Source organism: Puma concolor, chromosome D4, assembly GCF_028749965.1.
Source record: "Puma concolor isolate L17-30 chromosome D4, mPumCon1.1.hap2, whole genome shotgun sequence".
NCBI classification, from domain to species: domain Eukaryota; kingdom Metazoa; phylum Chordata; class Mammalia; order Carnivora; family Felidae; genus Puma; species Puma concolor.
This window is the reverse complement of record NC_141679.1, coordinates 70,665,264-70,690,411: the sequence shown is the minus strand read 5'-3', so window position 1 is coordinate 70,690,411 and position 25,148 is coordinate 70,665,264. Positions and strand designations below refer to the sequence as shown.

Below are 25,148 nucleotides of genomic sequence, written 5' to 3'. Positions count from 1 at the left end.
GCGCCCCCGCTGCGGCCGGAGCGGCCTGGCTTCGGGATCCGTGCGCAGCGATGGCACAGCCGCCCCGGCAGCGCCCGGGGGCCTGGGTGCCGCTGGTCTTGCTGCTGCTGGCCGGGCCCGCCACCTGCGCCGCCAGCCCCGCGGACGACGGCGCGGGCCCTGGGGGCCGGGGACCCCGGGGCCGAGCGCGGGGGGACGCCGGTGCAGACGAGGCGGTGCCGCGCCACGACTCCTCCTACGGCACCTTCGCCGGGGAGTTCTACGACCTGCGCTACCTGTCCGAGGAGGGTGAGGGGCTGCGGCTGGGAGACGCGGGGTGGGGGTGGGGGACCGAGGGGGCGGCAGGAACGGGACCGGAGGGGCGATTTGGTAAGGATGCGAATGGAGGCAGCTCTGGGACCGTGGGGACCGGAGTGGGGAGTGCACTACTCAGACCCCCGCCGGCCTGCAGGAGGCACACGAAGAGCCGTCAGCCCCTTCCACCCGCCTCCTGCTTTACAGGCCAGGAGAGGGAGGTGGTCAGCAGAGGTCTGCGAGGCTGCGGACCGGTGGGGCTGAGCCTAGGCTCCCCAGTTCTCAACGGGTGGCTTCCACTTTCTCTGTCCGAGGTTGGGGTAACGGGTGGTAGGGGAAGAGGCCGCCATCTGGCCTGGGGTGTGTGAGAGCAGGGAAGCTGGTGGGGAGCAGAAATCACAGTTTAAAGTGATGCCTTATTTTCTCCCTATTTGTATTGACCTAAATTTGTGGTGACCAGGGCCCCAACCTACCGGCGTTCTGTTCCTGCTCACTGCCCTGCCATCAGAGCTGGGGCATAGCTCCTTCCCCACTTTCGTCCCAGTTCTTTTTTGTTACCACACACGTTAGGGTCCCCTAGTGTGAGCCACCATTGTTGGGGGCTGCTGGGCCCAGAGACTAGGGGTTTGTCAGCCAGAGACCTCCCTGTGGTGTTGCTTCAGTGAACACAAAAGCCAAGCTGATTCTGTGCAGAAGAAATAGAAACTGGCCTCTTGACTGCTGCAATTTAGAAAGTAGTGATTTTCCTTTTCTTCTGCTAAGAGGGATATGCAAGAATAAAATTGGGGTTGAAATGTCCCTGCAACTGATATGATGCTGGGTATGTTTGCTATGTAGGATTCGGTTCAGCTGCATACAACAAGCACTCACTAATAGCTTCAATAAGATAGAAGTTTCTCTGTCATGTGAAGAAATCTAGAAGTAGGCAGTCTGGGCTGGTATCAGAAGCTCTGTGCTCATCAGAGACACTGGATCCTGGTCTTCTGTTTCTTCACGATTCTTAGCATGTAACTTCATGGTCCCAAACGGCTGCTTGATCTCCAGCCATTACATTCACTTTCTAGGCAGTGGGAAGAAGTGGGAAGAAGGTCACTGATTACCTTCATTGGCCACAGTTTAGTCATGTGGTCACATGCAAATTCAAAGGAGGCTGGGAAAGGTGGCCTTTTAGCTGAGAAGTAAGATGCCCAGTTAAAAAAGTGGAATTATTGTATCAAAATGGAAAGAATGGATTTGGGGAAATAGTTGGGTAGAGGTTCAGGTGCTAAAACAGAGACACCTACACATAGTGGCTTAAGTAAGATACTTTGTTTTTTTCCTCACATGAGTCTGACTGGTCTGGGCAGGTGGGACAGCTCTGTTCCATAAGGACATTCAGCAACCTACGCCCCTTCCATCTTGTTCCACCTTCCAGCAAAGCTTTGTCCTCATCGGTGTGGTAGAAGTTGGGTTTCTGGCATGTCCTCGTTCAAGCTTGAGGAAAGGAGAAAGAGAGGAGGTTCGGGACAAGCAGTTACCTTTCAGGCTGCTTGCACAGATGACTGCTGCTCACGTTCTTTCGGCAAGAACGTAATTACATGACCTAGCTGCAAGAGAGGCTGGGAAATGTAGTCTTCTACCTGGGCAGCCGTATGGCCGAGGGAGGGGGGCGGGGAAGGAGAGCGAGGGGCAGTGGGAGGATGGCAAGCGGAAGCAGCATCTATCACTCTGGAAAAGAATAAACATTTCAAAGCCCATCTGTTTCTGAAAGCATCTAATACATATTTATTCTGTTGGTAGTCAGCCCAGCACACTGCCAGGTGACTCACACATGGCACACGAGAGCTCATATTCTCACTGGGCACAAATGGAGGAGAGCAGGGGCAGACGCTGTATGTCAGTTTGTATATACAGAGGGAATGAAACTGTAGAGTCCAGACGGTTTATGAACATGGACATCAGGCAGCTAAGGCCACAAGGAAGATTTTTCTAGAGTTGAGCTAGGAAGCACGAAGGACTTTGGTGAGACAGAAAAGGAAGGGCTTTTAGGTGAGGTGACCCCGCAGGGGCAGCAGGGCATGCGATGTGTGTAGACATCCCTACTTTGTCTGCTTCCCTTTGTCACCCATTCTGCACATACAGCCTGAAGCTTGGCTCTAACCCCCAGAAATCCGTGATGGTTCCAACCTGCTCATTAGATGAAGCTTCAACTCCTTTATCTGGAGTTTTCTGTTTGGCCCAGTTTCATTTTACAGCCATCTCTTACTCCTCCCCTTTGCTCACCCTGGGCTTTCACTGTCTTCTTCTCTCTCCAGTAGTCTCGCGCATCTTCAGATGCAGTCCTACAGCCATCTGGCGGGTGCTAGTGGGGACATTTGTGGGCTGAGCCTCTCAGGGGCAGCACCTCCACCAGAAATCTCTGGGTCTCGGTTTTAGCCCTATGGGTCCTGAATACAGGCTTTCTCAAGATCCCTCGAAATAACCAGTGACATTGCCTTTGGGGACTGCCTGAGAGGGAGTAGCAGAAGCAGGAAATGTCCCAGGTGGATGTCCTAACCCAGAAAGCGAAGGGAAAGAAGATGTCAGGAAGCAGTGTCCCATGCTGTCGTGGGGCCCCATAGCATGAAGGTGCAAAATAGTTGATGGATTCAGGAAATGAGAGGTGAATTTTCCTGGGATGAATTCAGTGGAGAAGGAAGTGGGGGGCTGGGGGGTTGCTGATTGATTTTGAAGGAAGTGACAAGTGAAGAGCTAGAAATAGTGCCTTTAAACTACTCTTCCTATCAGTACAAATCTTGTGATAGGGCTTCCTGTTTCCTCTCTGCAGGGTACTCTCTTCTCTGGTTCAAAGTAGCCAACTAACTGAGTTTTCAATGAAAACATGACCTGGTAGTGTGAAATCAGAAAAAGGCAATTAGAATAATGGGGATGGAGGAGTCACTGAAACCTTGTCTAGAAACCATTTCTCCAGTGTCCAGATAGTCCAAGACCCCCAAAGCCAAAGGCTGAAAACTGGCTGATTTGGGATCTTTAATTGCCTCCTAACTGTTCATTTTTTAAATTTAATTTGTTTTGGTTTTATTATGCTAGTTCTCAGAATTCGTAGGGATTCCCATGGTCTTAGCCTATACAACTAATCCTTACATTCCTAACTCCTCCACTGCCACCTCTTTCAGGGAGCCTTCCATGATTTTCTCCTTCTCCCACCCTCTGCCACCGAGTGAGGATATTCTCTCGTATCATACAATCTAACCCTACCATTGACCCTTTTTATTCTCTGTGATCAGGAGTTTCGGTAGGGCCTTGGTGCTTGAATTCTACCGCTCATACCCTTTCCTCTTGAGGTTCTTAAGGCAGAATCTATATGTGCAGAACAACAGAATGTAAAACAGGTCACCTCATGATTATGGACAAAAATCCTATTCTGAGGGTTCTCTGAAAAAACTTAGTTGGGTGTTGTTAGCGTAGCGTTAAGTCCCAAGTAAAGCCTCCTGCTCTCGTCTCGTTGCCGGAAAGATCTGCAGGTCCTGAAGTCTTACTGCCAGCCATATGAATAGTGGTAGCTGGCTTGCCCTTGGGGCCATTCCCTGCCTTGGAAGGAAAAGAGGAAACATATGCATGGTTGCTTATCTTTAAGGCATAGTGATGTGACCACTTGTAAAATGTGGCCCAATCAATGAGCTTCTGACCATTGAGTTCTGACCACAGTTTTTCCTACTTGGTAAGAGCTAGTAAGACAGTAGAGAGGACAGAGATCGGGGAAAAGGGCACAAATTCCTTCATCTGCCTATATTCTTCCTACCTGTACCATGTATTGTGTGTGGATCCTTTGCTCATCACCCTACCAATCTGGAAGTTCTTCAAAGGTGAATAATCTACATCTGATCTAACTACATATCCTCCATTAATGTAGTCTGGTAATAACACTAATTGGAGCTAACTTTTAATAAGTGCTTACTGTGTGCCAGGTATTGCCTTAAGTCCCTTGTCCATATTAACTTAAAAAATTTTTTTTTAACATTTATTTATTTTTGAGAGAGACAGAGCGTGAGGGGGAGAGGGACAGAGAGAGGGAGACACAGAATCGGAAGCAGGCTCCAGGCTCTGAGCCGTCAGCACAGAGCCCAATGCAGGGCTTGAACTCATGAACCATGAGATCATGACCTGAGCTGAAGTCGGACACTGAACCGACTGAGCCACCCAGGTGACCCTCCATGTTAACTTTAAATCTTACAGCAACCCTCTGACTTAGACGCTACTATTAGCCTCACTTCAGAGTTAAGGAAAGCGACCCACAGAAAATTTAAATATGTTAGTTAACTCACACAGCTAGAAAGTAGCAGAGGGGCGCCTGGGTGGCGCAGTCGGTTAAGCGTCCGACTTCACCCAGGTCACGATCTCGCGGTCCGTGAGTTCGAGCCCCGCGTCAGGCTCTGGGCTGATGGCTCGGAGCCTGGAGCCTGTTTCTGATTCTGTGTCTCCCTCTCTCTCTGCCCCTCCCCCGTTCATGCTCTGTCTCTCTCTGTCCCAAAAATAAATAAACTTTGAAAAAAAGAAAGTAGCAGAGAACTAGGTAGGTTTCTTGATTGACTTTATGGATAAGGTGGTGCAGGGTGTCCATAGCCTGTTGGTGAAGCAGAGGGTCCCTGTTGATCTGCACTATGAAATAGAGTGGGACAGGCTGAATGAGGTATTTTTGTGGGCAAACCTGAGGAAAGGGGCTCGGGATCGATGGAATAGTTGGGAACTGAAGGTTCCTGCATGGTGGAGTGCCACGATGAAGGCTTTGCTAAATGGGTGTTCTCATGTGTGTGGAGCTTTACATATTTTACATTATATAAAGTCCCTTGACGTTTGTACTTCATTATGACTCTGATAAGCAGAAATGATGATTCAGGCAGTTCAGAAAGAGAAAGAGGCTGGTGCAGTAGTTCTCGGACTTGAACAGACAGCTTCTGGTTAAAACTTCAAGGAATCAAGTACTAAATTAATACCTGAGGCTGTGAGCCAAGCAGTCAATTAGAAGCAATAAATAGCAAACCAGAAGCCATTAACCACCCAGTGGAGTATGGCGAAACAGGCTCAAGGGATTGCAGAAAAGAAACAGACAGTGTCTGTGAATTAGACAAGAATGGAAACCACATGGGGCGCCTGGGTGGCGCAGTCAGTTAATCGTCCGACTTCAGCCAGGTCACGATCTCGCGGTCCGTGAGTTCGAGCCCCGCGTCAGGCTCTGGGCTGATGGCCTGGAGCCTGGAGCCTGCTTCCAATTCTGTGTCTCCCTCTCTCTCTGCCCCTCCCCCGTTCATGCTGTGTCTCTCTCTATCCCAAAAATAAATAAACGTTGAAAAAAAAAATTAAAGAAAAAAAAAAAAGAATGGAAACCACAAATATTCATCAATTGATACATATCTGGGTTATTTCCCATTTTTGGCTATTATGAATCATGCTGCCATGAACATCTGTGTACAGGTTTTTGTGTGAATATATGTTTTCTCTCTCTTGATATGAGTATTTACATAGAAAATCAGAAAGAACAAACATCTATAAATCAAGAGAATGCAATGAGGTCACCATAAACAAGATCAGCCTATGTAAACCAAAGGCTCTCTTCTTTAGCAACAATAAGCTAGAAAGTGTCAAAGAAAACAAGATATTATTTAAAATAGCAACAAAAATCTGTATAATGTCAAATTTTGCCTAACAAAGAATGCCCTGGTCCTGTGTAGAGAAAACTTTTGACCTATTAAGATATATAAAGGATAGGAATAAATGGGAAATATACCATGATCTTGTAAGGAGTAACTTGGTATTATAAAGATGTCAGTTCTCCCCCTATTCACCTATCCATTTAATGCAATTCCAGACAAGAGCCCAGCAGTATTTGGGGAGAGAAATTGACAAATTATGATCTATCCTTTACATGGAAGAATCAAGTTCTGTGAATTGCTGAGATACGTTACAAAGCCTAGTAATTCATATAGTGTGGTCCTGGCTCAGGAACAGTTAGATAATCTAAAAACAAAGCAGAAAGTCCAGAAATAGACCTATGTTCATATGAGAACCAGTAAATTATTAAAGGTGTCATCATAAGTTGCAAGGGGAAAGATGAATTATTTAATAAATGGTGTTGAGAAAAATTGATTCAATGTAGGGAGAAAAATAAAACTGTTTTCTTACCTCACATCGTATAAAAAAATAAATTCCAAATGGGTCAGGTCTAAATGTGAAAGGCAGTACCACAAAGTCAATAAATAATCGTGTGGGGAAATAAATCTCTTCCTATCCTTAGAATGGAGGCTAATGTCTTAGACAAGACTCTAAAAGCACAAATCAAAAGAAGAAAAATTATTTCCTCAACTACATCAAATTTAAAGATTTTGGCCCAAGGAAGACTGTCAGAGAAAAAAAGTAAGATTGGTGACAGACGAGAAGGAAAGAAATGCATGTGAAAACAGCAAACTGGTAATCTGGAATACACACAAAGTCCACAAGAAAGACTGAAAACCAAGGTTAAAAAAAAAAGGCAAAGATATTTTCACATATACACATCATAGAGGAGGAAACCCAAGTAGCTGATACAGATATGAGGAAACATTTAACCCCATTAGTACTTAGGAAAATACAGATTAAAACCCTGAGAATGTTGGATGGCATCAGGTACAGGCAAAGGTGTGAGGAAACAGGGACCTTGTGCATTATGGATGGGATTGTAAACTGGTGCTCCCCGTCCGAATACTCATCTCATTGAGCTTTGTGGAATTACAGGAGGGACCCAATCATTGCTCTCCATGGTTTATTAAAACAAAACAAAGACCTCTTGCGTATGTCTACAAGAAACACACGTAAGAAAGTTTGTCTCCTTCATTATTTGACAAACACTGAAGGCAATTTCAGTGTCTAAACTTCGGAGGTTATTTCAGAAAATGCCATTATATGTACATCATGGAATGCCACTCAGTCAGGAGTGATAACAAGTCTCACATTGACATATAGGGATGGACTTCCAAAGGGAAATAATAAACAGAATGAGATTTAACACAGTGTCATTTATGCGGGTTAAAAGCATACACAAGCTATCTATTTTTCCAGAGCACACATAATGTAAAAATAAACATGTGGACAGTGGTTGGTAGGTTGGGTGGGCCCTTGATAGTCTGCTCTGCTTGGGGGCTTCCAGACCTTGTGCATGGCCATGGAATGGTCAGTGCAGTGCAGCTGTGGACAGCATGGCAGGACAGCGCTGTTGGCATAGTGAAAAATTGGCCCTGGGACCTCAACTTTAGATCCAGGTTCAGCTGAAGGCACTTTAGAGATTAATTTATAATGTAATCATGCAAGACTTTCAGGATGGTGTCGTTGGGAATATGAAAGAATTTTTGCAACAAGGCAGGACCTTACCCTGGGCAGGCATGCCCATCCCCTATGAAGAGATGAGAAGCTTACCCCCCAACTCCATGTTGGCGGGTACCCATTATTACTAATGTGTGCTTTCAATTTATCAAGTAAAATAATGCTTTTTAAAGATATGTATGTCAGAGTTCTCATTTTGTGAAAACCTCCAGCCTTTGCTGAAGGATATACATGAAATACACTACACCAAGTGTCTAAGATGGGGAGGAAAATGGTGTTAGGAATGGATTAGGGAAAATACTAAGATGGGCTTTGCATAGACTGATAAGAATGTTCCATAAACAAAGAAATACCACCAGTTTAATTTGGTGTACTTATGTGCTTAAAATTCTACAATCAAAATGATTTTCCAGTAAAATTGTACAGTGCATGTAAAATGTCCTATTGAACAACACTATTATCTAGCTAGTTATCAAGATGATAACAGCTAATAAGGTACAGTCTTTACAGATACATTGCGTTGGTATTCAAGGATTAATCCATTTAGTCTCTATCAGGATCCAATCAGAAAGAAAGACAGAAACCATATTTAAGCCTTTTTTTTTTTTTTTTTTTTAACAGGATGCCCAGCCTGGGAATTATCTAAGTAGGTATTGGGGGACTGGAGAAGCAAAAAGGAGCACAGAGACAGTAACTGCAGGAAGCAGCCACCAGCCCTGGGCCTGGGGTGGTGGGAGGGGTGGGGGGCGAAGAGAAAGGCTTGAGACTGTAAGAACCTAGAAGCTCAGACAAGAGACCACCCCCAGAAATGCAGCCCAGCCTCTGAGAATGGGGCTCTCTGCACAGCTGCTGATGGTTCCTTTGAAGGCATGATGGGGCTGGTTGTGGGAATCTAGAAAGAAGCTGGAAAAGGTGAAACCATCTGTCACCACAATGACGAAGTAGAATCACTGAGGACTTGTGTAGTGGACAGCAAGTCAACTGGAAGGAATGGTCTTCTTTCCTTCCTCCTACCTCCCAGCCTCCCTCCAGTGTTTCCTTTTGACAGAGTCTAGCCAGCTGGCAAAGGAGAAATGTGGTTTGCAGAGTACTCAGCCCATCATAGAGTTGGCTATAGAAGGCTGGGTTGTAGCTCAGAGACCAAAGCTTAAATACTGGCACACAGTCCAAACTTATTTTATGCCAAATAGATTATTTAAATTCAAGGAAAAAATTGTAATATTGCTGTGCTTAATATTGCTCTGCCAACCCCAACTAATCTAGTGAAATTAATTTCTGGTGCAGATAACCCAGTGTGAGTACACAGTTTAAATGGGGTGCTCCATAACAAGACTGCTCTCACGTTAGATCAGCTGGCTACCCACAAACCCCCTCAGGGTCTGTAACTCACTGGAATGTTTCACAGAGTTCAGGAAAGTGCTATACTTACACTGAAGGGTACAGTTCAGGAACAGCTGGTGAAGACACACAGGGTGAAGTCTGGGAGTCTCCCAAATGCAGTTTCTGTGCCCTCTTACGAAATCAGGCCTTGTCACTTCCTGAATATTAGTTTGTTCACCCACCAGGAAGTGGCACTGAGTTTCAGTGTCCATGGTTTCTACTGGGGTCTTATTACATAGGCATGATTTATTTAGTCACTGGCTACATAATTGAACACAGTCTCCAACCTCCCACCCCTCCCTGGGAATGGGGCTGTCTTATAGCCCCAAACCTCGAATCACCTGATTGGTCCCTCTGGTAACCAACCCCAATCATGTGATCCCAAGGGGCTCATGAATAGCAAAGACAGTCCTGCTAGGGAATCCCAAAGATTTAGAGCCCTCTCTTCCCAGGGACCAGGGACAAAAACCAAATTATTATACAACATCTTACAAAACAAGAGAAAAATGTGCCCAAATGCATTTGACAAAGGAAGTTCTCATTTCAAGTTTTAGAAGCATATAAGATAATAGGAAATTAGTGCTAGAAAAGCCCTGAGAAGCCATTTTGCCAACAGTAATAAAGTAGTTTGGTACATTTATACGTGAGTTTTGTTTCAAAACTTGCTCTTATTTAGAACTAAGAAACCCATTCTTCTAGAGATGATCTTACCCAATAGTATTGGTTCTGTGTATTTTACAAAACTTAATAATAATCCAGTAGTAATAATAATTGGCATTTATTGAGCTGGAAATAATGCCAGTGTATTATTCTAGATGCTAGGAGTAGGAAAAAAATATAGAGAAACTGAGAAGCAGCATTATAAGAGATTGTCTTTTTCAGTTACTTATAGAATTTTTATTTTTTATTAGTAACTTTTTTTGAGAGAGAAGGAGAGCGTGTGTGCAAGCAGGGAAGGGGCAGAAAGAGAGGGAGAAAGAGAATCCTAAGCAGCTTCCATGCCCAGCAGAGAGTTCTGTCTCACAAACGTGAGATCGTGACCTGAACCAAAATCAAGAGTCAGTTGCTTAACTGACTGAGCACCCAGGCGTCCCAGTTACCTATAGAATTTTTAAAATGTAAGTAGTCATTGTGTTGTATTCTGAGAAAAAAATAACCTCAGCATTGTAGTGAGAAATAAGAAGAACATATATGCAGATGCTTAACATAGTTTGTAGCATTAAGCGGTTGCTCAATAAAATGTTAAGAAAAAAAAAAAAACACCATCTAAGGCAGGTCTCAGTCTATAGTACCAAAATAGATTTAGGACTGAGCATAAAATAAGCATAAAAGTGGAAAAACTGATGCATTTGGCTCAAATGCTTAAAGATGGCAAAAAGCTAGGGCTGTATTTTAGCATGTGGTCAAGATCTAGGGTAGTAGAAATGAACTGTCCATGGTGTACAGATGTGTGCCAAGAAAGTGTGGCCTGGTGGCTTTTTAATTTTATTTTTATTTATTTATTTTTTAATGTTTATTTTTGAGAGAGAGAGAGAGAGAGAGACAGTGTGAGCAGGCAAGGGGCAGAGAGAGAGGGAGACACAGAATCTGAAGCAGGATCCAGGCTCTGAGCTGTCAGCACAGAGCCCGACAGGGGGCTTGAACTCGCAAACCATGAGATCATGACCTGTGCCAAAGTCGTATGCTTAACCAACTGAGCCACCCAGGCGTCCTGGTGGCTTTTTTAATAAGGCATAACCTGATGGAAACAAAGCCTCAAGTTTATATTATTTACATTTCTTAATGTCTGTGGGTGATTTTATTTATTCATTTGATAATCATGTGGTCACCATCCAATGCCAAGCACTATGCTGGACAGAGAACACAAGATGAATCACACATGGTTCCTGTGTGCCTGGAGTTAACAGCCGAGGAGAAAAATCTTGCTGTCACAGACTGGAAGCGTAATGTAGGGCTGCCCTTCAGTGTGTGGTTGAATGCATTATGATGTTAAGTCATCTTGCAAGAAAGATACTCAGCTGTTAGAAACGATGTTGTTTGAAGAATTTAGTGAGATATGAAAATGTCCTATACAGCTTAATGAGAAATGTAAGTTCAGAGAAAGGGGAAAATCCTACTATTGTGTATATATATAAATGGAAAGGAAAACCTGTACCATCAAATATATATTTCATTATTGATTTTTTTTTTCTCTTCGAGCACATGTGCTGCGTGAAAACTGATTTTCACACTCCCAGAGACTGTGATGAGCCAGTGGTTATATGGAATTATGCCACCCCCTGACTCAGGTTCCTTGCCTGTAAAATGAGGGAAAGGCCACATATTCTTAGTTAACATGCAAGACTGTCTCAAAGATGTGTACTGTGCACCCTACCATCATGAAGAGGGTGATTAGGCTTAAACAAAACCCTTTTCTGAGACCTGAAGCCTTTCTAGACACGTGCGATAGAAAATAGTCAATATATTAAAAAGAAAAACGTCTCCTTGGAAAAGCTGTCACTGGATTTTCTAACCATTGTTTATTCTCACCGTCTAGGTTACCCTTTCCCTACTGCTCCTCCCGTGGATCCATTTGCCAAAATCAAAGTGGATGACTGTGGAAAAACTAAGGGATGCTTTAGGTTGGTAGATCTGCGAGTTGGATATCTTTAAGGCTAAGACACTGATTTACTTCTCAAGGTAGTATTTAAATTGCATACAGTTTATTCTAATCAGGGCCTGCACCCCCTCACAGCTTCAGCAGGGATGTGGCCTGTTTCTGGTGGGCACCCCAGTTTTCGGTCTTAGACGCCGTAAACTCTAGAATGCTACTTGGCACTGGAACGCTCTGACCTGGCTTTTCACTTATGACCATACTGCCATTGGCCCAGGTATCGACTCCTAACCAGCTGGCTATATGAAAAAGAATCATGGCACAGGCTATGTTTTATTAGGCTGTGAGCGGGACAGACAATGATAGACATCTAAGACCTCCAATTCCTTTTCAAGTAAAGACTCATGACTTAGGAATATCTGGATGATACTAAAGAGTCATTAAACACTGATTATTATAGCTGGTTATCTTAGGTTTAGTGAGTCCCTCTGTGATTATTAGTAGTGTTCTATCAAGACGTGATGGGAGCTGGCAAACACCAATACAGACAGTGAACCTCCCATCCAGACAGCTCCACGTTGTTGGAAAAGCCTCCTCTTTGAATTTGTTATTTCCTAGGATAAATTGTCCTTGAGTAAAGGTTGTGATGGCCACTGCACTGGAAGTTCTGAATTTTTTTTTTGTTTTCTTTTCTTCAGTGCCCAAGGAGAAAAAATTGAATAAAGGGGTTTTGAGTTTTCTTTGAAATACAAAGGTATTTCTAAGGAATTTTTAAGAATCCAAATAATACTATTATTGAGGAACATGGCCAGCAATATTAAGCCTAGTGATGGGTGACATTTTTGAGGAGGGAAGGAATTTCAGTACCTGCTGGCTTCAGGGTGACTTGTTTTCTGGCACATTCATTTCTCCTTTAGCTTTCCTTACCCCCGTTCAGCATTTTCAGCCCATTCCATGTTGTCTTGAAACTTACATCTCTTCCCACCTACTCAGGGTACCTGCCAGCCTTGTGGTGTGTTCCCTGCCTCCTCAGTCAGCACTTGACAGTCTTGTGCCCTGTTTCTTCACATGCCTCCCACCTGAGCTTCTGTGGTCTCACCCGTTGCTAGTTTTCTGCTATTGTGAAAATGGTGTAAAAATGATGTTCCTCAACTAGGGCTTTCAGATTCTTAAAGGGTCCACATGTCTTCTGTAAGAAAGTTTAAATTTGCGTTTCCATTTCAATAGTGCTCCTTAAAAAGATTAATGTCTGCATAATCTGACTATCTGGATAACCAGTTTATACTGCCCTATACTCTGGTGTCTAAATTTGTAATTGTGTTAGCATCAGGTAGCCTGACAGAGCGCAGATTTTATAAATATTGATGCATTTGTGCTCAGTGAATACCAGATGAGGTATCCATTTGGTGTATTGTACGTATAAGGGTTTTGCAGCAGTTCAAACAGATAAAAGTGGAGGAATGTGGAATTGTGTTTAGTGGAATTGTGTTTAGTGGTAGTGGTAAGAGCGTGTTCAACCAAGAGACCCTGCACAGTATAGTCAAATATACCCCTATGCAGGTAAGCAAAATCCACCTTCAGTAACACTGCATTATCTATCACACGGATGCTGGGAATTTGAATGTTTCTGGTTCTGTAGTTTAACTTATATTTCATTTGTAAATTTTTGTTAGTTTAGTTGTATGAGAATTTGTAAGTAAAGAAGAACTGGTATACATTTAATTAACAAAGACAGTTTATTAACTCAGATTTTTTTTTCCTCTGAAAGGGATTCAGAAATAATTCAGTAATAACTAGTCTCTGAGAAGCTCTAATATAATGTCGAGAATACTGGCTGGGAGTGGAGGCCCTACTGACTCACTGTGGAAGCCCCTTCCCATCTCTGGTCCCTCAAGATGTATGTGGATAAAAAGGAGCAGTTAGATCCTCTCTGTGTTCTCTCCTGAGTGAAACTGGTTTTGAGATCCCTGGTAGCAAAGATCTAATTTATCTGCTAATCTTGCTGAGGTGTGCCCGATACATTGATGACTTCTTAATGTATTTATGAATAAGTAGCTGAAGAAGTAGTGATATGTTTTGATATGTCCTATAGATATGGCAAACCGGGCTGTAATGCAGAGACTTGTGACTACTTCCTTAGCTACCGGATGATAGGGGCTGATGTGGAATTTGAACTGAGCGCTGACACAGATGGTTGGGTAGCAGTTGGATTCTCTTCAGACAAGAAAATGGTAAGACGCAAATCATGATAAAAGGTGATTTTTTTTTTTCCTTCAGTTTGCTGTGCTACTTTAGATTTTAGAGAATGGGCATGGTTTTGTTTCTCTAGGTTCCCATGCCACTGTTAAATGTGAGAAGTGAATTTCTAGCATTTGATTTCCTTTTTCAAAGCAAAGCAAATAAATCGATCAAAGCATAATAATGACTGTATTAGTTATGGCTCTCTGATTGAAAGTTAAAAAAAATTTCAAGCTGGCTCAAACAAAAGAAAGGGTTGGTTATGAGAATACAGGGTATCTTGTGGTACCCGCATTTATTAGTTGTTACGGCAATAATATTGCAAGAAGCGTCTCCAAAACTACACCGTTTATAAGCATTATTTCTCGTTCACATGTGTGTGATTTGGCTAGGGCTCAGCTGGGCTTGGCTCCTGTCCATGGGTTGGATTCAGGTTTTCTCTAATCATTCTGGAACCAGCAGCTACCAAGGCATGTTGTTTTCTTGGCAGAGGCAGAAAGGCATGATCCATCCAAACTTATTTCCAACCTCTGCTTACATCACATCTGCTAACATTTCAATGCCCAGAGTAAGTCACACTGTGAAGCCCAGAATGAAGGGACAGGGGAGTTCACTTCTCTTACCAAGAGGCCCCTTGAAAGTGTGGGTATGTAATACTAGTACTGGGGATTGAATAATTGAGTCTAACAATTCATTCCTCCATAGTACACATGGGCAAGAACACATCTGGACCTGAGAAAGACCAGAAGCCAGGACCAGGAACAGGCAGGGCATCAGGATCCCAGGCAGCTGTCTGTCTCTTACCTGTGCTTCTCTCTGTGCCTCTGCTGTGTTTTTCCCCTCCTTCCTCTGTAGCACTATCATTTGCCATTTCACTGTGCCAGGGTGCTTTCCAACAGCCAGACTTTCTTGGGCCTCTGTACCTCTGCACATGCTGCTGTTCTATCAATAGGAGCCGCCTTACTCTCTTCACCTGACCTGTTGTGAGGCTCCTGCAATGAGAGAAGGCCAGCTCAGACAGGGTTAGAGCAGTGGGAGTGGTGAGAAGTGCTCAGATTTGGTGTGTGCGTGTGTGCGTGTGTGTGTGTGTGTTTTAATGTTTGTTTAAGAGAGGGAGAGAGGGAGAGAACGGGGGAGGGACAGAACAAGAGAAAGAGAGAATCCTAAGCAGGCTGCATGGTCAACGCAGAGACCAACATGGGGCTCAGTCCCACAACCCTGGGATCACGACCTGAGCCAAAATTAAGAGTCAGACGCTCAACCAACTGAGCCACCCAGGTGCCGCTAAAGATTTTATTTTTAAGTAATTTCTACATCCTATATGGGGCTCAAACTCACAACACTGAGATCAATAGTCTCATGCTCTACTGACTGAGCCACATTTTTTGGCCCTGTTTTTTAAAACTTTAAATGTACAGACAATCTGTAAGGATAGTGCAACACATTTGCTTCACCCAGATTCACCCAATAACTTTTTTATTGTGGTGAAATGTACATAACATAAAGTCTGCCATTTTTAGACATTGTAAAATGTACACTTCAGTGGCATCAATTATATTCACAGTATACAACCATCACCCATCACCACTGTCTACTTCCAAAACTTTTTTCTTTCTTTTTTTTTTTTTTTTTTTTACAAATGATGTCACTTTTCCACACGTGCTTTATCTCACTGCCCTGCTGTTGCTGCTGGTACTTGCTATTATTTTTATTATTTTCTGTAAACTTTGGAGATTAAATCTATTTATTAAATTCAGGAAGTTAAACACTAATATGATAGTATTATCAAATATACAGCCCATTTTCCAGTGTTGTCCATTGTCGCAATACTATCCTTTATAGAAAGTTTTATTTTATGACTTAGGATTCTGTCTATGAACACTATTAGTTGTCATGCATTTCTTTATTTTGAAATCAATTCGTAGCCTTTTTTTTCTTTTTTTGGTCTTTCATGACATCGGTCCTTGTGAAGATTATAAGTATTTTTGTAATAGTTTTTGTAATCATTTTTTGTAGAAGTCTCAGTTTGGATTTGTTTGATTGTTTCCTCATGATTAGGTTACTTTTGTGTTGTCAGCAGGAATACTAAATAGCTGGAGATGTATTCTTTGAACATCACATAAGGAGGCATTTGATGTCAGTTATTGTAATGCTAACTTCACTCACTTGGTTAAAGCTTTTTTAATAAAAAAAATAGGTTTCTTTGGGCGGGATTTCAAATTATAGAGGTAATGAAATGGATATATCTGAGTGAAATTTCCTTCTAGCAGAAAAGTTTGTGAAAGACACACCTTTGACTTCTTCCCCCATTGTTTTTCATGTTAGGGTGGTGATGACGTCATGGCCTGTGTCCATGATGACAATGGCAGGGTCCGCATACAGCACTTCTATAATGTAGGCCAGTGGGCAAAAGAGATTCAGAGAAACCCTGCCAGAGATGAAGAAGGAGTCTTTGAAAACAATCGGGTCACCTGCAGATTTAAACGCCCTGTGAACGTTCCCAGAGATGAAACAATTGTCGATCTGCATTTGAGTTGGTATTATCTGTTTGCTTGGGGTCCAGCCATTCAGGGTAAGCTCACACTTCGGCATCCTGTTTAAACACCAGACACTGCTTTGCTTGTGTTCATTATTTTTTGGGCAAGAGAGTGATAAGCCCTTTGGATGATACAACAGAAAAAGGAGATATGATCCTGCCTTCAGGAAGTTGTAATGGACTTAAATACACAGACATACAAATGGACAACTAATACACATACGTAGCTAGCACGGTACAAGGTAATTTATGATGAGCTGTGTGCTTAATGGAACAGATCATATATCTGCTATATGTGGGGGTATGTGCTGTATTAACTTCTCACAACATTCTCATTTACTCCTCACCACATCCTTGAAAGGTATAGATATTATCATCCTCATTTTGGAGAGATTAAGGAACTTGCTCAAGGCTATACAACTAATTAATGGAGGAACTAAAATTCAGTCCTAGGTCTGTCTGACTCCAAAGTCAGTGAGTACTCTTAGCTCCTATGTTCTAAATGTAAAAAATACTGAACAGGAAAGGACATCTTGAGACTTTCCTAGAGATTGACACCAAGCGTCTCATTAGTGTTCACTTTATGACTGTTCTGGTGGTCACAAACCCACCGAATTATCCTACAATTTAGCCCATTGCTCCTCAGATTTTAATATGTACGGGAATTGCCTGGCTCTATCATTAAAATGCAGTTTCAGTAGGTCTGGGGTGGGACCCAAGATTCTGTGTTTCTAACAAACTTCTCAGTGGATGCTGGTCCATTGATGACCTCACTCTGGGTGGCAAGGCTCTTCAACAGATCCCCCACAAAGACCCAAGGATATCATGAGACCTTTCGGAGGCTGCCAAAATCACGTCGCATGGTGTCTTCAGCCTTCCTCCTGGCTGATCAAGCCTAATGGCCTAAAAAACGAAAGTGAGTTAGTTGTTCATGGTGCTTGTAGGAGAACTCATTCTGGCTCCTAGCAATTAATTGCATCTTTCTGTACTGTGTGCTCGTCAACTCTCTGTTGCCTAATCTTCTTCTTCGAGTTGTTTCCATTGATTAGTCTGGAGAGTTTATACCTTTTTTTTGCCTGTTTCTAATTGGGAAATCATTTGGATGCCTGCAGATTTGTGACACCTTCCCCGTTTGCTTATTTCCCAGGATACCAACAATGGGTCTGCAGTTATATCTTTGAGAACTTACAGTACTCACAGAAATAAATTATATCTTAGCCTGGAGAAATGAACTCATTTAAAATGATAGCATTTGAAAACTAAAACTTTAGATTTGAGTGTGGGTTCTCCCTCTTGGTAGCTGTACTCAGCCTTTATCTAAATTCTGAACTCCAATTTCTTTGTATCTAAAATGGGGATGATGATGATAATACCAACCTCATAGGATCATTGTAAGCATTAAGTGAAAACAAGTATTTGAAACTCCTTTACAAGTTGGAAAGTGCTGTACTTTGGAGAGTCATCATCTGGCGTAAATGGAATAATAGCCTAACATTCTAAGCCCTCCTCAAGTCTGATCCCACGTTGCCTGATTAGCCCTCTCAGGACAATTGTTCTTGTCTGTGTCCTCAAACAGAACAGACATATTCCTACCCCATATATGGGCTTGTGCTTTTCCTGTTTCTGGAGCACCTTCTGTGGATTAAATTACTCTCTATTGATCATATCTTATACACTCTCTTAAAGTCTCTCAGAGGGGATACACTTTAAGCTAAGGCTTGAAGGGGATATAGGATTAGGTTTCCCTCAAGGGAAGCCTGATGTGGAGGTGCATGGTTAAACCTTGGAGCCCATCATATGTGACCAATGAGGGAGGTAGGTTAGGTGGGAGAGGTGATGGGATCTGCTGAAAGAAAAATTTCCCAGGGTGCCTGGGTGGCTCTGTCAGTTAAGTGTCCAATTCCAGCTCAGGTCATGATCTTATGGTGAGTGGGTTCGAGCCCCACATCGGGCTTTGTGCTGACAGCGAGGAGCCAGCTTTGGGTTCTCTGTCTACCTCTCTCCCTGTCCCCTCCCCCACCCACACTCTCTCAAAAATAAACATTAAAAAATTTTTTTTATTAAGAAAAAATGAAAAATCTCCATGCCAATCTGAGGAGTTTGAATTTGTGTTGACAGGAGCCAGCACGGACCCTGGAGCAGGCAATTAATGTGTCAAATTTGTTGGGCTTCCCTGCCAGATGGGACTTTAAAAAACACTCACTCTGGGGCGCCTGGGTGGCTCAGTCGGTTAAGCCTCCGACTTCAGCTCAGGTCATGATCTCGTGGTCCGTGAGTTTGAGCCCCGCGTCGGGCTCTGTGCTGACCGCTCAGAGCCTGGAGCCTGTTTCGGATTCTGTGCCTCCCTCTCTCTCTGACCCTCCCCCATTCATGCTCTGTCTCTCTCTGTCTCAAAAATAAATAAACGTTAAAAAAAATAAAAAATAAAAAACACTCTGAGCCCTATTTCTTTTTTTTTTAATTTTTTTTTTTAGTGTTTTTATTTATTTTTGAGACAGAGAGAGACAGAGCATGAATGGGGGAGGGGCAGAGAGAGAGGGAGGCACAGAATCGGAAGCAGGCTCCAGGATCTAAGCCATCAGCCCACAGCCCGACGCGGGGCTCAAACTGACGGACCGTGAGATTGTGACCTGAGCTGAAGTTGGACACTTAACCGACTGAGCCACCCAGGCGCCCCTCTGAGCCCTATTTCTAAGGAGACCTTTGTATTGAACTCACATGCCTGTAGTCTCCTTAACCCGAGGTCCATGTGACTTATTCAGGAGGTCAGGCACTTTGAATCAATTTCAGCTTATTAAGCATCGCATACACACAGCCTTCCTCTCTTTACATGTCTCACCAGATTAAAAAAAAAAAAGTCTCCAGTCCAAACACTTGTTTGGTATCTGAATCCTCCTACTTTCTCTGCTATTCCACCTCACTCTGCCTGTCAGACATACAGATGCACACATAGCACACCGCACACTCTCTGGTCTGGCCCGGGCAGGCCACCACTTCCTGTACCACAGACAATGAAAGAGACTTCCATCTGTAAGCAAGTATGACATGATCAGGAGTTGTTGATGATCCATTATATAAAAGATCTGTTTGAGGGAACAAATAGTAGCTCTTGCTGCTTAAAATCAAAATACGGTTTTTCATTTGGTATTAGTAAGATAAAAGTCATCAGACACCTTGTAAGTAGGCATTCATACAGTGCTAAGAAGCAACAAAGTGGGGTGCAATAGATCAATGGTATTGTTCTGGTAGGGGGGTGTGGATTCATGAAAGCCAGCCTTTTGGGGTAAATTTAGCTACTTTTTATGTTCTTTCTATTTCTGTGTATGTACAAACATTATGGAGAATTCTGATGATAATTCTAATACCTGATTCCAGATCTTTATAATCCCCGCTTATGTATTCAATGCGAAAGACTTGTCTAGTTTTTCTGTTGTTTGCATACATCATTTTAAATCTGTGCGCTTTTTTTGACTACCCCCTTCCTTTTCCTTTCTTTCCTAAAGGCTCTATCACCCGACATGATATAGACTCACCACCGACTTCAGAGCGTGTTGTCAGTATTTACAAGTATGAAGACATTTTTATGCCATCGGCTGCCTATCAAACCTTCTCTTCTCCATTTTGTTTGCTTCTCATTGTTGCCCTGACCTTCTACCTGTTGATGGGAACTCCTTAACCACAGCTGCAAAGCCAACATATTAAATGGATTAGAAAGTCTTAGTATAATATATTTCTAAAGAGTATGCAGTATAATTTTAGTTTTTATTATTTAAAAAAAGACTTCTATGATTTCAGCTTTTTGGAGGAAAGAGCAAGCTTCTTTTCTAATCAAAGAAGATTGTTTAATATTGATCCCATACTTTTGGAAAGTAGTTACTTAAAATTTTTCAAAGCACTTTCAAATGTGTTTTCTTATTTCAGCTTTCATACCATCTCTGAGTTGGCTTGATGAAACTTATTAGTGCCAGCGTATTGAATGAGATTTGAAGTTGAAGAAAGCTGCCTTTTTGGTGACACCCATGCCATGTGGCCTTGGCTACTTGGTCAGATAACACATAACAAGGCAGAGAAGGAGCTAGGCACAGGGTCTCTAAACAACCTTTACTCTTCCGACTACAGCTCAATAGAGTTACCTGAAGCATTACTAAAGAGAACTTCACTGGATGGTCCTGGTTCACGACCAGCCTTTTGGGCAGAAGAAGTTTCAAATTTCCATAAATGTGTTTGAATATTTATACAGCTGATGGGGAGAAAGGGAAAGGTTACAATGATAAGAAAATGGTTCGTATTTACTTGCAATTTCTTCTCAATCAGGGAGTAGTTACAAGAAAATATTTTTATTGCTGTTTGGAAAGGTTAGAAAAGGAACTGTGAGTGTACCTGAAGATGTACAACTATATTAATGATAAAAAAAAACATGGGCATTCTTAGTGATTAGAATTTGGACTCTTCTATCACTGTATTTTATAAATTAAGGTATTCATCCGTGGTTACAGCTAATTGTATTGTCAAGAGTTGACATCCACTGGGTGTATGATTAAATATGTATTATAATAGGCAAAGCATCTTAATAAAAATGTAAGGCATTTTGAAAATAAATCCACATTTTTGAAGATTGTGGAGATTTGGAGTAGAAACTTTTTAAGATGACATTTTTCTTTAGAAAATGGGAAATAACCCCTAAAGTGAATTCATCTGGAGTTATCCATTCAAAGTATTCAGACTTGTAAATTGGACCAGCAGTCAGCATAATTTATAATAATTCCTAGACTTAATGCATTCTGTTTTTTCAGAGGAACCCAAATGTTCCTTTGTTCCAAACGTCTCTGCTAACAGCCCATTCAGAGGAAAAGAGTCTATGGATATAGTTAATTGCTGATGGATTTGCATTGTAGAATTTTGGAGTCCTCTGGTTTGCATCCCTGCCCCTTGTTGCTTTAGAGCTGGCTCCAACTTTGTGGATTTTGTGATTAAACAAGACTGGAGACTGTGATTTCTAATGCCATCCTTGGAATTCACATCAGGGTGAAAGTCCACCTGGGGAGAGAGCTTTCGAATTCTGGAACTGTACAAAAAAAAAAGGAAAACATCGAGATTCTGTGACATGGTTTACCAGGTGCATCCGAGGAATGTAAGAGAAATAATCCTCTTGCAGATGTAGAGGGATTAAATGACATTTAGTGAGCGAAAGAGTTGGGTGTAGGCTTCAAACTCAGGTCATCTCGTTCAAGTCTGTGGCTCCACCTCACTGTGATTGCCTCGGACAGAACTAAGCCCTCTGCTTGCTTCCAGCTGAGGATGGCCTGTGCACACCTTTTAAGTTGTAGCTGTTGTTTAGTAGTAAGGATACGGAGTAGGCAGGCACCCACCTTGTATATAAGAAGGCAAATATTTTTATACTTCATGCTCATGTATATAGTATTTCAGCTATAAATAGATTGAGACTAAAGAGAGACAGGCTAGCCTCTGTAGCAGGCAGGGAATGAATAAATTAACGGATTTTCCTTCTGCTTACATTTCAAGTCAAGCTAATTTTTCCACAAATTATTTTACTTTGATGACCAGTTTTGCATATTTGTGCTTAGAACGTTCTCTGACTTCTTACTGCCACCAGGGTACAATGCAAACCATTTTTTTCTTTTTCTTTTTTTTTTTTTTGCAAACCATTTTGATTACCTCCAAAATCATCTTTTGCTCTCACTCACCTCTCATGGTGTTGCCTGTGCCCAGACATCTTACACTTCAGTGCTTGCTGAACTCCTACTTATGTTTCAGGTCACGGCTTCAATTGTTCTTCCTCCACTCCCCTGGACTAGATAGGTTTTGGTCCCCGCTGTGTGCTCCCACAGCACACTGGGCTTCCCCATCGTATTACTCATTGCACTTCAAACTCTTGCTCACCCTCCCTTGCTAGCTCCCTGATGCAGGGACCATTTCTTGTTCCTCATCATTGTAACAGGCACTGCTACACAGTAGGCATTCAGCAAACATTGTTCAACAGAATAAGTAAATGACTGTACTTCTGTGCCTAGTTTGGTTGGTTCAGAGGCTTATATTTCGTATATAGTGCCAAACTGGCCAGCCAACATTTTTGTATGCTCCCACTTGTGATCAAACCATAAACCATTTCTTTAGTGAACACTGAACTTCTGAAACACAAATAGGAAGATGGTTACTAGCCATGCTATTTTATCCTACAGTGAAACTTAGTGGATATTTTTAACAATAATGGTTGTTCACAAATAAGAATTCACAGGCCAGGGATGCGGAACGGCATTGCACTGTCATTTCACAGAATCGTTATAGGCACACTGAAATTAAAATTCTGTAGCCTTCAATTTCATTTATTCTTACCTATCACAAAAATAAATTTCTATTTTATCTCTATATTCCCATTTTCCAGCATACTACTTGTCACAGGGGAGATGCCTAACCAGTTTTTTTTATAAAATTCCTGAAGAGAATAATAACAGCTAAATGTATTTAGTGCTGTTCTAAGCACTTAATGTGGATTACCCCACATTATCCTACACATTTATTAAATGGAACCCACTCTCCACACTCAAATTAGGTAGGTGCTTTTTCCTCTCTTTACTGATTCACAATAAACAGGAGGACTTTTATAGTTCTATTTGGGGAAAGGGGTACGGTTTATTTCAACTTCCTTCTTAAAAACATTTAGTCTTTGTTTTATCAGTCATTTTAGTGCTTTTAATAGTTTTTTTTTTAATGTATAGATTGGACAATACTGGAAGAATGTATTTGTCTTAGTTAAGTTTTAGAAGTGATTTACCTAAAACCTCAGGTCTTCTTGTTTGGAACCCAGTGCCCTTTTATTGTGCCACTGTAGTCTCAAAGCTGAATTTATAACCATGATTTCAAAAACAAAATGCAGGAGCCATATTTAATGATCTTAAGCTGGCTTTTGTTGTTAAGGAAATCGGAAAGTTGGGACCACTCAGGATAGATTTTTCATCCCAGATAGTTTTTCCTACAACTTCTGTAATTAAGTTTACCACCTATATTCTGGATTTTGTGTTTCCAAGATGTTACCCCTGAGGTTGTGTGTCCTTCTTGGCTCCAGCCTGGGGTCTGCATACTTTTTCTGTAAAGGGCCAGATGGTAAAGATTTTAGGCTTTGCAGTCTCCGTTTCCGCTCCTCAGCTCTGTTGCAGTAAATTCAGAACCGAGTGAGCAGCAGTTTTAAATACTCTGAGCTGTGGAAATCATGAATGACTTTTACTGTCGAATTGCTCTTCATGGTGGGGATTACAGTGTTTAAGAATAATTTATTTCCCTGTAGATTTCTTTTCAAGGGTTATCTAAATCTGTTACACCCAGGGGAGAGTTTTACACACATGACTATAGCCTCTCCTTTGTGTATCCTAATGGAAAAATGTTCAGGAGCCCCTGCACTAGGCCAGATGCTGAGATGTGTATACTTTGTTGTATATAATTGTATATAAGTGTATATCCTTGTTCTCTAAACAGAATTGGTTATGTTTAGTGAACAGCTGGATTAATCTCAGTGTGTTTGTATATATATTTGTACATACATGATAAGATATACATAAATCTCTATATTTACATGCCATACCCATGTGAAGGTCTTTGTCAGGGTTGTTCCTATTTCTGATCTCTTGAACACTGTAAAACCCAAGAGATAAAAAACATTGTGCAGATTGCAGGCAAAACTACCCTTTAGTTTATAGGAATTTAGTTTGTAGAAAGGATTCCTTTTTTTAAGCCTTGCCTCCACCACTCAACATTCTATGAATTGTTAAAAGTATATAACGTATCATTGTTGAGTTTGACTTTTCTATACGTTTAGTTAAGAAACTAAAGCTAATGTTAACAGAGTAAATGGCATGTTGATACAGCCTGTACCTGATTTGTATTTAGATTCCCTATTCAGGTATTTAGTTTCAAGTTGGACTTCTTTGTTTTTATACTTAACAAACGACTTGAGTAGAAGTTCCTTGTCACAAAGTAGAGGCTATGCTAATGTGATTTTAAGTATGTCTGCAGACTGAAAATTGAAGTGATTCCTCAGGCTCTTTGAGATTTTTCACGTAAAATACACTGATGCTGGATTGTTTTCAGTTCTCCCCCCCCCCCCCCCCCCCCCAGGATATTTGCCATTAGGCAAATAGCTGTTAAGGTCCGTTCTTCTGGAGGGTAAGCGATGATTCCCTAGGGTCATGGGGTGTGGCGGGTGTTGTGGCATTCACCCGGGTCACTGGAGTAGTTACCGTTTCATCACATACGATGTCTGCCATCTGGAAGAGTGAGTGCAGCTTCCCCACTTGCCTTATTCCCACAGACATGCTGACATGCTGGAATAGTCTGGCTCCAGGAGTATTCATATACTTTTTTGAGACTGTCTACAAATACTATTTTGTAAAAAACTATGCCTTTAAATAGACACCGATGGGTTATATTTGTTTTATAATAATTGTGTACCTAATGTTCAATTGTTATTGATTTTGAGATTTATGTATATTTATAAGCCTGTCCTATGTGAATTTTTACTCCAAGACGTGAAACCTTACTAATAAAGACATGGATTTCTATTTATGTAAAGTAATTGTAGCAATATTCCTAGATGCTACCTAAATGATTATTCTGTCCATTTTCCATCTCAAATACTTTCACCTTTGAGAATTATGTCACAGTTAGGATACATTAGCCAGATTTAAACTTTAAACTATAAATTCTCAACATGGTTTGAAATTCTTCCTGTTGATGTAATTAAAGTTAGTTTGTAATTCCGTA

General features: G+C 41.9%; 1 protein-coding gene across 1 annotated transcript; it reads left to right on the top strand.

Annotated features, from left to right (window-relative positions):
* Positions 1-25,148, top strand: FRRS1L (ferric chelate reductase 1 like). The gene is made up of 5 exons (XM_086683654.1): positions 1-288; positions 11,543-11,627; positions 13,692-13,830; positions 16,163-16,409; positions 19,877-25,148. The coding sequence occupies exons 1-5, from the start codon at positions 51-53 to the stop codon at positions 20,047-20,049; spliced, it is 882 nt and encodes a 293-aa protein (XP_086539780.1). The 5' UTR covers positions 1-50; the 3' UTR covers positions 20,050-25,148.